General features: G+C 51.6%; 1 protein-coding gene across 11 annotated transcripts in view; it reads right to left on the bottom strand.

Annotated features, from left to right (window-relative positions):
* The window catches only part of RIN2 (Ras and Rab interactor 2), a 344,774-nt gene that overhangs the window by 273,172 nt on the left and 59,372 nt on the right, over positions 1-12,230 (bottom strand). For 7 of the 11 annotated variants that reach the window (XM_080584960.1, XM_080584959.1, XM_080584978.1 and 4 more), the window contains exon 1: positions 11,006-11,209. The exons of 1 other annotated variant lie outside the window; for it this stretch is intronic. Coding sequence is in view for 5 of the 10 variants with exons in the window: in XM_080584959.1 (XP_080441085.1) it covers positions 11,006-11,123 (118 nt within the window). In the remaining 5 variants the exon portion in view is untranslated. Of the gene's footprint in view, positions 1-11,005; positions 11,213-12,230 lie in introns of those variants that run through there. 3 more of the 11 variants (XR_013948440.1, XM_080584979.1, XM_080584962.1) reach the window with 3 other exon arrangements.

Here is a 12,230-nt window from a genome sequence, read left to right as displayed (position 1 = left end):
GCAGACCAACGAAAAGGCTACCTATCCCTGCAAGGGGGTGATGTGAATGGACACTCCCTGTCCAAATGGCTCTCTACATTCTTGCTCTTTTCACCTTGGGAATGATTCCCTACATGCAAAATGAGGCAGACACAAAAGGCAGATGCAAAGCACTTGCAGGAACCAATTGTGAGCAGTACAGCAGTATCTCAGCCTCTGAGAGATGAGCCTGGCCCAGCTCAATTCGGGCACCTATTCTCGTAGAGGAAGAGCATCTTTGTAGTAAAATCCCAAACTGGAACTTTCCACAGTATTTTCAGGGAAAGAAATAATACTATAAAAAGTTTCTGTTTTTAACCAGAGATGCTGGCACAAAAAGGAGATACTCTACATCATACCAGAATCAAGTGTTTGACACACTCCTTTCTTTATAAGGCTTTAAGAAGTGCAGGACCCTTCAAGATGTGATATGCATTCCTTATTTACCCTGAAGTGAGATTCTGCAGACCCGAGTTTAATCCACTGCTTTGCTGCGTGAGGTCACCTTGGACAAGTTGTTCTGTCCAGATTCTCAGCTGGTGTCAACTGGCACTGTGCCACCAAAGTCAATTTAAACAATTTGAGACTCCAGTCCTACAGTCCCTTGGTCCTCAGCCTCCCTATTCAAACAGCACTGCCAACTGATAGCAGCTTGGCTTCTAGGATGCCTTGGAAATGTGCAAGTGGTACTGTAAGAGACAGGTAGTTAAATTCACACAACTCACACTGCCCTTGGAAATTACGTATGTTTTTCACTATGATGAAACAAAAAGCTTTTGGTATTTTTGAAAAATAACCTTACGATCAAGGCTTTAAAAGCAAAACCACCAATGCTGTAGTTTTATTTCACAGTCTGTTATACATTAGCTGATGCAAAATCCCTAAGGATTTTAATTTTAGCATACAGCAATGGGTGATGATTGGTACTTTTTTTCATTCCTCTCCTTTTAAGTTTCATTGTCTTTCCAAAATCTTCTCAAATTTCTCTCTCAACCTGCTTTCATCACCAGTGGCATGCAGGAGCGCTTGTCCCTTGTACCTGATGCCAAATACCTGATAATCCCCTGCAGAAATTCTGGACTTCAGGGGGGACTTGGGATTCACCAAGACAGACTTTCCTCCCTGCCCCACTAGGAGGTGAACCTCTCCCCAGCGCCCAGACATCTTCTTGTCCTCCTCACGGACAGCCTGAGCTACCCCACACACTGCCCAGCAGCCTCCTCTCCTGTCCTGGAGAGCCCTTCCCCTACCCCTGTCCCCACCCAGGCCTCATGTCCCCCAGGGACGAGCTGCAGCGACAACATCAAACACTGACGCCTTTGCAGGGCGCCGGGACATGCCTGGCAGCACGGGGAGGCACCTCAGCTCTAACAGCCCTGACCAATCTCACTGGGGCCTCCGCCCTCACCCCACGTCTGAGTGGCTTCATGGCGCTCAGCCCCTGGGCTCCCTGCCCCTCCCAGGCCACGCTGAGGGAGATCCGCCGCCCGCTCCACAGCACGGATGCCGTGGCAGGCAGCACGCTCAGACACCCTGCTGGTCAGGCGTGCAACCAATGCTCAGAAGGGATCCTTAAGGAAGCACCTCTCACATACAGCCCCGCACAGGTCTCTCCCACCCTGGATGCGGCACCAGCTCTGCCTCAAGGTGCAGCTGCAGCACTGGCTGAAGCCTGTAGGACAGCTCCTGAGGCCACATGCCTTCCCCCTCAAGCACAATGAGCTTGGACATGGCTGTGAAACTTACCGACTGTGTCAATAGTGTGTACAGGAAGGACAGCTGTGAGCAACAGCAAGACCACACTCCTGCAACCCCTCTTTGGATTGCTTTTTGATTTAAGAGGCTTAGTTATGTTCTCGGAAAACTCTTCCACTTCTAAACAAGCTTGATTTGTAGCCTTCTTTGATTTAGTGCAAGAATAAATCCATTTATTTGCCTTTGCAGTCAGCAGTCAAATTAACTTTTTTTTTTTTTTTTTAAAGAATCACCTCTTCTTCCTCTCCCTCCCCTCCTATGACACTACTGTCTGAGGAGGAGTCCATAGCTAGTAATACCTTGCTGTGGGTACGACTGATTTAACCTGTTGAACAAGCATATCGACAACAAGCTGTATATAACATTTCCTTGGGCTGGAAGCCCTTTGAGATAAGGGTCTTTTTAGCTCATTTTTCGTAACAGGGTTTGTGATAACCCCAGTAGAAGCCAGTACACAGACTGTGGCAGGATGGCCTCTGCCCAACCAGACCTGAGACACAATGCATGTTCAGCTGAAAAACCGTAACCATGGTACCATATGTTGGCTACATCAAGTGACCAGTCCAACCAGCTGTCCAGCACACTACGTGGGAAGACTTTATGCCACCCCACCACTGATCTCTCCCAACTGTGCAGTTTGGCAAGGCTCCACAGCGTCCTCTGTACTGAGCACAGCACCTCAATATCCGAGAAGGGAGCAGAGCATACATGTCAAGCGGGATTGTAGCCAGAATCCTCACCAGCTCCTGCACGGCCTGGTATTTACCGAGCACAAAAGCATTTAGCAATCCTGTTTGCCACCACCCTGTGGAGTTGCACATCATACACACCTACTCTTCTTTAACAATAGAAATCAAATGCCATGAGCCTTTTAGTACACACTTCACTTTGTGCACTGTCAATTGGAATGGCCTTCTTCTGTCGCTAAAAATAAACTGTTGTGCTCTGTTGGTGCATTCAGTGCTCATTTTAAAAAGTTCCTTTCTGTCCCATTCTGTGAGCTGGTGAAATAAAAACTGACTACTGCAATGAGGTGCACTAAGAACTGGAGGGCAGATCTTCTCAGAGGAGAAAGGAATGTCCATGTAAGGCTCATTTTTCCCCCTGCTTTATGTTGCAGGATGTTCTGGCCATCTTAGGGAAAAAAAGCTGCCGAGTCCATCTCTGAAAGAGAATTATTTTAATAGCAGACCTTTTGGTTGTTTGTAGTTCAGTTAGCATGTTTTTGGCTTGCATATCAAAAAGACGATTTCCTGTTTTTTAGCAGGCTCTTTCACAATTGAGCTATTAAAATTTGTTTGCAGTTTTTGTTTAATAGGTGATGCCTGCTGCAGGAGCGAACACTGAGGACAAGGCTTGGCATCCCACAGTTTCTTTAGAAGAGCATGCTCAGCACCATCCAAACACACGTCCTTCCCCTCTTCCACCATCGTAATAGATAAGATATACTACGTTTACACAGAGCATTCTGGCTGCGTGCTTCTTCCTCAGCCACCATGGGGCCACAAGAGACTTCTAGCAGCTGATTTGTAAGGATGTGTCAATGCGCTGTGGATGAGGCATAAATCTGCAGATCTGCACTCCATCGGGGCTTGTGTCATTCCTCTGCTGGGAGTACTCTGGTAACTCCTCTTGCCTCTCAGTTTCCCCGCTTTATAATTTGAGGCTACACTTACTTGCCTTATTCCTGAGAAAAGGCTGTGGACCAAGGAACAGATCAAGTGAGCAAGGATCTGGTTAACCTTACATACACATGAGCCTGCTTCAAGTCAACCACATTACTTTGCATGCTGCAAGTTAAGCACTTGCCTCCTGGATCAGGGCCTAACTGCCTATGGACACACAAACATGGCTGTTATCCAAAGTACTGCACACACTACTGGAGGTATAGAAAGGTCAGACCAGACTGTGAATCTCAGCCACTTAGCACAGCTGTTCAGTTCACAGCTCAGCAAAGGAATGTTTCAAAACAACTAAATCTGCGCCTCCAAATGAGTCCTGACACTCCCTTGTGCATATGAGCGTTTTTCCTCTGTGTAAGGTATATGCCCTTCTCTATACACAAACTCACATCCACCAACACAGCACCCGTGACCCGGCGCTGCCAAAGGCAGCCTACAAAGCTGAGCGAGAGGATGGTGTGGGGCAGCATGCAAGACTCAAGACATGCTCCTTATCCCCTCTCTCTGGGCCTGCAGGCAGTTTTCAGGTCCCGAGCAGGACTTGGGGACCAGCTGCTTCCCACAGGCAAGGCCTGTAGGCAGATGACATTCAATCCCACCTTTTTAATAGTCCCCGTTAGCCAAAAAAGTCCATATAAGGCAACCCAAGACCCAGCAAGTACTGTCCCACACAGCCTTCTCCCTGGACACCACATCTGGACTCCTCTTCAACGCCCCCCTTTTTACAGAAGAACAGGACCCAGGACTCCTCCCTGGAGCCCCTGTGTAGAGCTCCCAGTCTCAGAGATACTGCGCAAAAAAATTCCACTTAAACATCTTCAGTCCACATCAAGCTGCAGCTTTTAATCCAGCCTGAGGTTGTCTCCAGTTGGCGGGGGCTTCTATTCATCAGCCCTTTGTGCTGGATGCAGTGGCCCGTTCTGCTCACTTTCCCCCCTTGTCCTTCCTTACCCACCGAGACAATTAAACACAAAGAAACACCCTCATTTCCAGTCTTCTCAGCCTGCTTCCAAAGAAAAGCTTAACATCTGGAGATTGTACCCATTTCATTTTTAAATGTGAGCGTTATGCTGAAATCCAGCCATGCTTAGTATGAACACATTCACTGCATACACCTAATGTCTCATGGAGGTACAGATGCTCCTTTGATCTAGCTGGCTCCATTGCCAAAGCAATGGAAGCCTCCACAAGCTGCAAAAACACGAGTACAGTCTGGCGGTCTGATTCCATGGCCACGCCCATATCAAGGCAGCTTCACTGCTATCAGTTTCCAAGCCGGAAAAATCAAATCTAAGCCTAGCCTGAAAAGACACTCTTCCTACTGCTGTAGAGTCGTAACCATCTGTGGAAGACAAGGCAAGGAAAGATAATGTAAACTTTGCTGGGAGATAAGTAAAGGGAGATGGAACTGCACCTCAGAGGTTTCAAGTAGCTAACTGCAAAAACCCTACTCAGGATGCCCTTGGCAGTAAATAACACAAGGACAAGCTGTTGAAAGCCAGAGGAGTCTAACAGTCCAGCAACAATCCCATAGAATGGTGGAGGCAAGACACCTTAATCCCTTTAGGAATCCATTCATGAACTGCAAATTACACACACTTACTGCTTTCAATTTCAGAGGAGTTCCCTTTGATGCTGTGAGTAATTCCACTTTGGTGCAGACCAGCCACAAGGATTTACTCATTGAGAAACCTTATTTTTCCCAAAGCGTGTCTACAGGACATGATGAATAAAGCAGCAGGATTATAAACATCCTGCCCACACTAGGGCACACCCACTGCCTCTTCCCATAAAGCCACAGTAGTGGAAAAAAATTAGGATGAGGTTACCGGAGGCTCCTGGGCACTGCTCTGACTTGACTCTTGGTGATATTAAAGGTAAGACCTAGAGCAGAACAAAGCTTTTGAAAATCCCCAGTGCTTTTTAAAATCTGATGCTTAAAGATTCTTCTAGAGAAGGGCATGGAGGAAAAGAGCAAAGTGGTTTTTTTTCCTCCAAAAGTGCAGCACTGTAACAACTGTCTTTTTGCCAGCTGTAAAAAACAAAACAAAACAAAACAAAAACAAAAAAACACAACACTGTTGTGGTGTGCCTTACAACAGATAGCAAAACATAGCCCTGTGGCAGCAAGATGCAGGTTCCAAAGGCAGCTCAGCAGACACTCATTGTGCCTGTGGAAGAAACCTACATTTCTGCAGAAACTGGCTGAAGGAGTTGCACTGGCTTCTAAGTAATAGAAGTAACCAGATGTGTCCCTCAGGCTTATTGCTCCATGAACCCCATGTGGTTTCCATTTGAAAAAAAAAAAAAAAAAAAAAACACTCCAAAGTTTTCCGTGACAGGTTTAATGAGATCTGGCTCTTTTCTTTAAAAAAAGAAGCCTCTATGAAAACTACATTTGCTATGCTTCTTGTAGACTGGAAAGCTAGAATGGATAACTTATTTCACTCCAAAGTCAGAGAAATGGGGAAAAAAAAAGCAAAGTAAAAAAATTTAAAACGCGGGGGGAGGGGGCAGGGATTATTTCTCTTGCTACTGTGCAGTTGGCATCAATTTAAAGAAAGAAGGACAGAGACAAACCAGAGAAAAATGCCCTTGGAAGCAGGGCCACCTTGAGGGGCAAGGCACGTTCCCCAGCTGCAGGGCTGGTGGCTGATCTCAACAACGTTCTCCCATCCCAGGGCAGATTTTTTCCCTCCCTCGCTCCCAGGAGGCTACAGCCATGAGTACCTCCTGTATATATTCGACAGGTCCAACTGAGTCCTTCCTTCTGACAGTGTGACCAAAAACGGTCAGTGCGACCAGGCAACCTTCTCCACATTAAGGACCATTTAAGATTAGCTGCAGGAGGGATCTCCTGAAACAGGGCTTAGAGAAAAATAGCATAACAGGCAACCTTACCATATGCCAGGCCACCCTGACCTTGGGCACCACCCAAGGACTCTCGTTCAGCCCTGAATTGTTAAATCCTCACCGTGTCATTTCAGTGTGCTGATTTGGCATCAGACCTCCTTTATTTATCCTGGGCTATTTTTCTGCTGGGTTATCTTGCTGAAAAGACTCAGACAAGGGACACAGAAATGACAGACGCCACGTAAAAGAAGGCTCCGAGGGAAGGAGCAGCCACCAGCAGCACACGGCAGGACTGAGCATTTGCAGTTAGATCAGCACGGGCAGACAAGGAGCAAGCAGCCGACCTTCCTTCACAGGCACTGAGGAAATAACAGCTGCTGAGGCATTCTGCTGTTCCTGGCCTCGCAGCCTTGCATTCACTCCATTACGAACTGCTGGGGAGGCCAGCAACCATTTGCCTTCATGCCCCACTGAAGCCAAGGAACCACCCATTCCCAAGCATCCTGCATCCACATCCCGAGAACCATGATCCCGCGATTGTAGGCAGTGCGGTGTGTTTACTTCAAACACAGCTCTGGCAAGGTGTCCAGCCCAGCACGCATCCCCATGCTTCCGCAGCAGTTTCACCAAGAGGCTCCAAAAGCTGGCAGGTATGGAGATTTGGACATTTTCAGGGCACTTTGTGGAGACCCCGAAACAAGACTAAGGCTCAGTCCAGCATACGAGCCCCACTGTGCCAGTGCCACAGGCACGGGCTGAGGGCTGAGCCCACCTTCCGACACATCCCCCCAGGCGCTCCCAACACACACCTGCCCTGCCAGCCCCCGAGTTGCCAGCTGGCCACATAGGAGACTTTGCTCTGCCTGCCGCTGGTGTGAGACCGCGAATAAGAACTAAAAAAATGAACAAGTCATTTCCTGCGAAGCCAAACAAGCTCCCTGCCAAAGAGGTCAAATACCATGCTCTGGCCTGACACCTCTCCCTAGTTTATGAGGGTAAATTCCCATATCCAGGGGTCCAGCGATTACAGCATTACATCTGGGCTAGGATTACTCTCATGCAGTTCCCGCATCACTGAAGATGTGAGGAAAACAACTGCTCTTGTGCTTTCATTGCATGACCTCTAAAGTTTGGTTTGGGTTTCTTGGTTTGAGCAAACCTAAACATTCAAATGAAATCTGGGAGTTTTCACTTAACTCCCAGCTAAAGGACCAGGATCTGTCACACCAAGGGTCTTCAATGCTATTTTGGCAGTAAAGAGATCTGCAAGGAAAAGCCCTGTGAGGCAGGGCCCGTGACAAAGCAGTCAGAAGGGAACAGCCTACGTGGCTCATCCCTGTCCTACGAGCTTCTCCAACCAGTGCAGAGATGGAATGAGGACGCACCAGGGCATTTGCTCCCCACCTTCCCCACAGTGCACAGGATCGCACAGAGGCTGGCTGTAAGCCTGCTGTTGTGACATGGATACTCACAGCTGCTCATAGCCCACAAAGACTGAGCAACTGCCATCCTGGGAGAACAGTCTGAGCTCTGGATTCGGAATAAGTCCCAGGGCTAGTCAAAACGCACCCAGCAGGCCTTGCCTCACCGTTGTGAGTGCTTCACTCCTGTCAAGTTAGAACAAGACTTAAAAGCAACCCAAATCTTCCATGCTTGAATCACGCAGGCAATTCCGTTTGCTTGGATATGCCTATCCCCATGAGTAAGGGCTGCAGAATCAGACCCATCTTTTCCTTACCATCCTGCCAAAAACAAGCATGGACAGAAAGAAGAAAAAAATCCCACTGACTGTTGCCCCTGTTGCTTATCCTGCCTGTGAGAGCAACCTGGCAAAAGGCCTGACTCAGAAGCTTCCCTTGAAAAACTTGAATCATTGCAGTTTGAAAGATGGTCTTACAAAATGGAAGATCCTCTCCACTCACACCTCTCTTTACAAGTGACATCTTAAGAGTCAGACTGATGTATGTGGGGAAAAAAAACAGAAAAAAAAACTCATACTGGCTCTTGGCTCTTTCTGCAAGGATGGCAGAGTTGGGTAGAGTTTTGGAAGCCACTTATACTGTTCAAGTTAATGAGATGGTTTTTAGAATTTGCCTTCAGCTCTAGTCCCATTTAGCAGACTGAAAAGCATAAGGCATTCCAGTGGTTGGCTACTGCGTTTTGGGTCTGTAGAGCTGGATTTACTCTCAGTTACACCTCTGACTTACCAGTGTGACTTCCTTGAAGCCAAAGCACAACCACAGAGTTACACTGTGCCTGGAAGAGAGAAAGAGGCAATCCAGCTGTACTTTTACTGCTACGATGAACTTTGTGAACTTGGATTTCTTCTTAATTTGCACTTTATACGTTTTTGGAATGCCCGAGCCTTGTAGAACATAAAGGCCTCTGGAATGACCTTCATATAAACATTACAACATTACAGCACTTTGCTATTACACGTCGTTTAGCACCAGGAGATCTCAAAGCAGCTTAAAAAGCAGGCTTCATTTTAGAGACCTGGCCAAACAAGACCCAGCGAGACCAAGTCACATAGAGAAGCAGCAGAGCCACCAGAAAAGAAACCCAGAGCTTGTGCTCTGTCCTCCAGAGCCACCTGCTCCCGACAGCACACCCACCAGACACTGCAGTTACCTGCCTCCGCAGGAAGAGCCTCAGCCTACTCCTTGCAGGCAGACGCAGGCATGTCTGCCTTTGGAGAAGGGCTCGGCACCTCACAGCCCTCAGCAAACACGGGTTACCCGTGACTTCAAAAGCTGCACTCCTCTGGATCCAGGCTGTGGCTGCCTCAGCTGGCACAGAGATGGCAACCAAGGGGAAGGAGACCAACCAAGAAAAACAGAAGCATTAAAAGCAAGAATATATCATCTAAAAGGTGATTCAAATGCGGGGTTGCTGAGCTGGCTGGCACCTGGACGCAAAACTTTCACAGGACCGCTCGTGCCTCACCACACCCCAGCGAATCCCACGACCAGCTTCACGGCACCATCAGACTCTGAAGACCATGTCCTCAATCTGCTGAGCACTGCCCCAGGAGCAGAGGCTGAGCCTGCTGCTCCCTGCAATCCAGCTTCAGGGATAGGAAGGGTGATGCGATGTGACACAAAGGCATTGAACTCCAGACAAAAGTTTGCATTCCCTCCTAAATCACATTGTTTTAGAGGAGAGAATTTCAAATCGCTAAATTAAAATGCATCTTTCCACCCCCCAGCATGACACAAGCTCTAGAGCATGCAGGCTGCAGGCTGTGACCACCGCTCCTATAGAGCCCAGCGACCTCAACCTAGGTCCCGGTGACAAGGCAGCAGACCCAGAGGGTGCTGTTCAAAACTTCCACCTGCGCGACCATTCCTCTCACTGCCCTTTTGGTTCTATGCAGCCACCAGCACACGGGGGGCCACATCGATTGCACCAAATGTTACCTTTCATCTACGATTTATTCTGAGCTAGCTCCGGTCACAGACAACGTGAGATGCTCTCATGAACTGAATCAAAACAGAGAGAGCCCTGACAAGGGCTAGCAGTGCCTGCTGGAGAACGCTTTGGGCAATTTTAGTAAAGTGGTGAAAAAATTTATCTGCAGTATGGATCTCTACATTCTCTGCCGCGTTCACTCAATGGACAGAGCTCCCTTTCACATCAGCAGGAATACCATGCTCAAGAAGAGCAAAGCAGAGGATGGGAATTCACACCACCCTTCAGAAAGATGAGCGCTCCCTGTGCCCAGTTTAGAGCAGGTCTGAATTTTGCATTGCTGCACCACCTAAAAGTGCATCACACCGTGCAGGCAAGCAGTGGGCGGCTGGACTGCAGCTGACTCCTGGCCTTCGCGCGGAGCATATCAGGCAGGCACGCTGCCACCGGCAGCCTTCGCAGGGCTGGCATGCGCATCACACGCCGGTGTACATTGCATGTGTGCCGGCAAAAGTGTACCTCAGCGCACACATACACTGCTGTTTGCTCACGACGAGCTGACATTTACCTTTCCTGACCTCACTTGCAGAAGCAACCAACCACCACCTTTGAGAAAAACACGGATAACTTTCAGAACACACACATAAAAACCAAAGAGAAAAATCTGATTAATTGAAGGCATTAAAGCCCAAAAATTTAGAAACCCATCCAGGCATTGTTTCGCTCCATAAAACACCGTGCTCGGGTCCCAGATAGCGTTTGCGCTCTTTCCTAAACATCAGCACAGCACTCCTCGCAGCACGCTGGACAACCTTTAAGACGCGTCTGTTTATTTAAAAAGCAAATTCGAGCCGCGGAGAGGGACGCGCTGCTCCGCCGCGGGGAAACGAGCCTGGCGTGAGGGCTGCTCCGCGACCGCGAGGCCGGCGGGGCAGGACTCGCACCAGGACCGGAACCGGGACCCGCCGCCTCGTGCCGCCCGCACCGCGGGACTCCGCGTCCCGGCGGCACCGCGGGCACCGAGCGCGCCCCGGCCCCGGCCCCGCTGCCGGGAAGTGCTGTGTCCACCCCCCTCCTCCGCCAGCCCCCGGGGAACCCCTCGCGGTCTCGCCAAACGCCCCCAGGCGCCACCCGCCGCCGCCGCTTCCGGGGCAGCCGAGGGGCCGCGGCAGGAGGAGGAAGAGGAAGAGGAGAAGAAGGAGGAAGAGGAGGAGGAGGAGAACGAGGAGGCGGCGGCGAGGCCCGGCCGCTCCCCGGAGGCAGCCCCCGGCCCCGCCGCTACTCACCACCGCGGCCGGCCGCGCAGCCGGCCAGGAGCAGAGCCAGGGCGGCCAGGGCGCCCAGCTGCCCCCGCAGCAGCTCCCCGCGCCGCCGCCGCCGCCGCTCCGCCGCCGAGGTGCCCATCGCGGCCAACCCGCTCCGCTCCGCTCCGCTCCCCAGCGCCGCGCCGCGCCGCGCCGAGCCGGGCGCCGCAGCACCGCCCCTGCCCGCCCCCCGCCGCCGCCCGCCCCTGCGCGGCACGGGCAGCGGGCGCGGCCCGGCGTGACGGGAGGGATGGCGAGGCACGGGAGCAGCGCGGCGCGGTATCGCCCGGCCCCCTCCGCCGCTCGGGGCGGTTTCCTGGGCGGGCAGGGGTGGGAGCTGGGCCCGCCGCCCCCCGCCGCGGCTCCCGGTGCGCCGGGTCATGGGTGCCACGTTGCCCGCGGCTGACCCCCGGCGTCGCGTCCTCACCCTTCGCCCATCACCCGCTGCGGCTCGGCGACAGCCCCGAGCGGCCCGGAGCCCCCCGAACTCCCGCCGGGGTGCACCGGCCTGGCCCCGCGGCAGCCCCGGCCCGTGGTGCGGCGGGTCCCGGCCGAGCACCGCGGCGGGGAGGGGGACGGGACGGCCCCCTCGGTGCTCCGCTCAACCTGTGGAGCCGGCTCCGACCCGCCCTCCCTCCTCTCCTTCCCGCACCGCCGCAGCAAGCGCCCGGTGGCCGCGCTCGGACCGGAGGATCGCACACATTTGAGGAAACGCCATCATCCCTGCTCCTCAGGAAGGGCACCGAGGCTGCGTGACACGGCTGTCTGCGGGCGCACAGCGAACCTCTGGCAGCGCCCCGGTTCAGCCCAGCGTCCCCGAAACTGGAGTCACTGCGAGGGACCTCCAGGGCACCCAGCCCCGGCATCCCGATGAGTGAGCTGCAGACATAAACAAGCAACGGCTGCAATCGACTGGAGGAGAGAGCACAAAGGAATGGGCAGCACTGTCTTCAGTGTGAACATGCTGAATTAAATCAAAGGAGACTGATGCAATGACAGAACAGAAACCCTCCAAAAATATTTCAAATGTTTCATCATTTCAAGTTAGAATGCTTCTGACAAGAACTTAGGCTGCAGGCAGCAGCATGGAGAACACTTTCTGGTGGTGGCCTGGCCTGTCTCAGCAGTTCCATGGCTCCCAGTGGTGCTCACAAGTTGCTCGCGGAGCCCAGAAGGCTGCAGGGCGACCCTCCTGCACCCTGAATGT

The sequence above is a fragment of the Anser brachyrhynchus genome, assembly GCF_964034855.1.
Source record: "Anser brachyrhynchus genome assembly, chromosome: 3".
Lineage (NCBI taxonomy): Eukaryota > Metazoa > Chordata > Aves > Anseriformes > Anatidae > Anser > Anser brachyrhynchus.
Note: the sequence above shows the minus strand (reverse complement) of the source record. Positions and strands in the feature narration are given on the sequence as shown.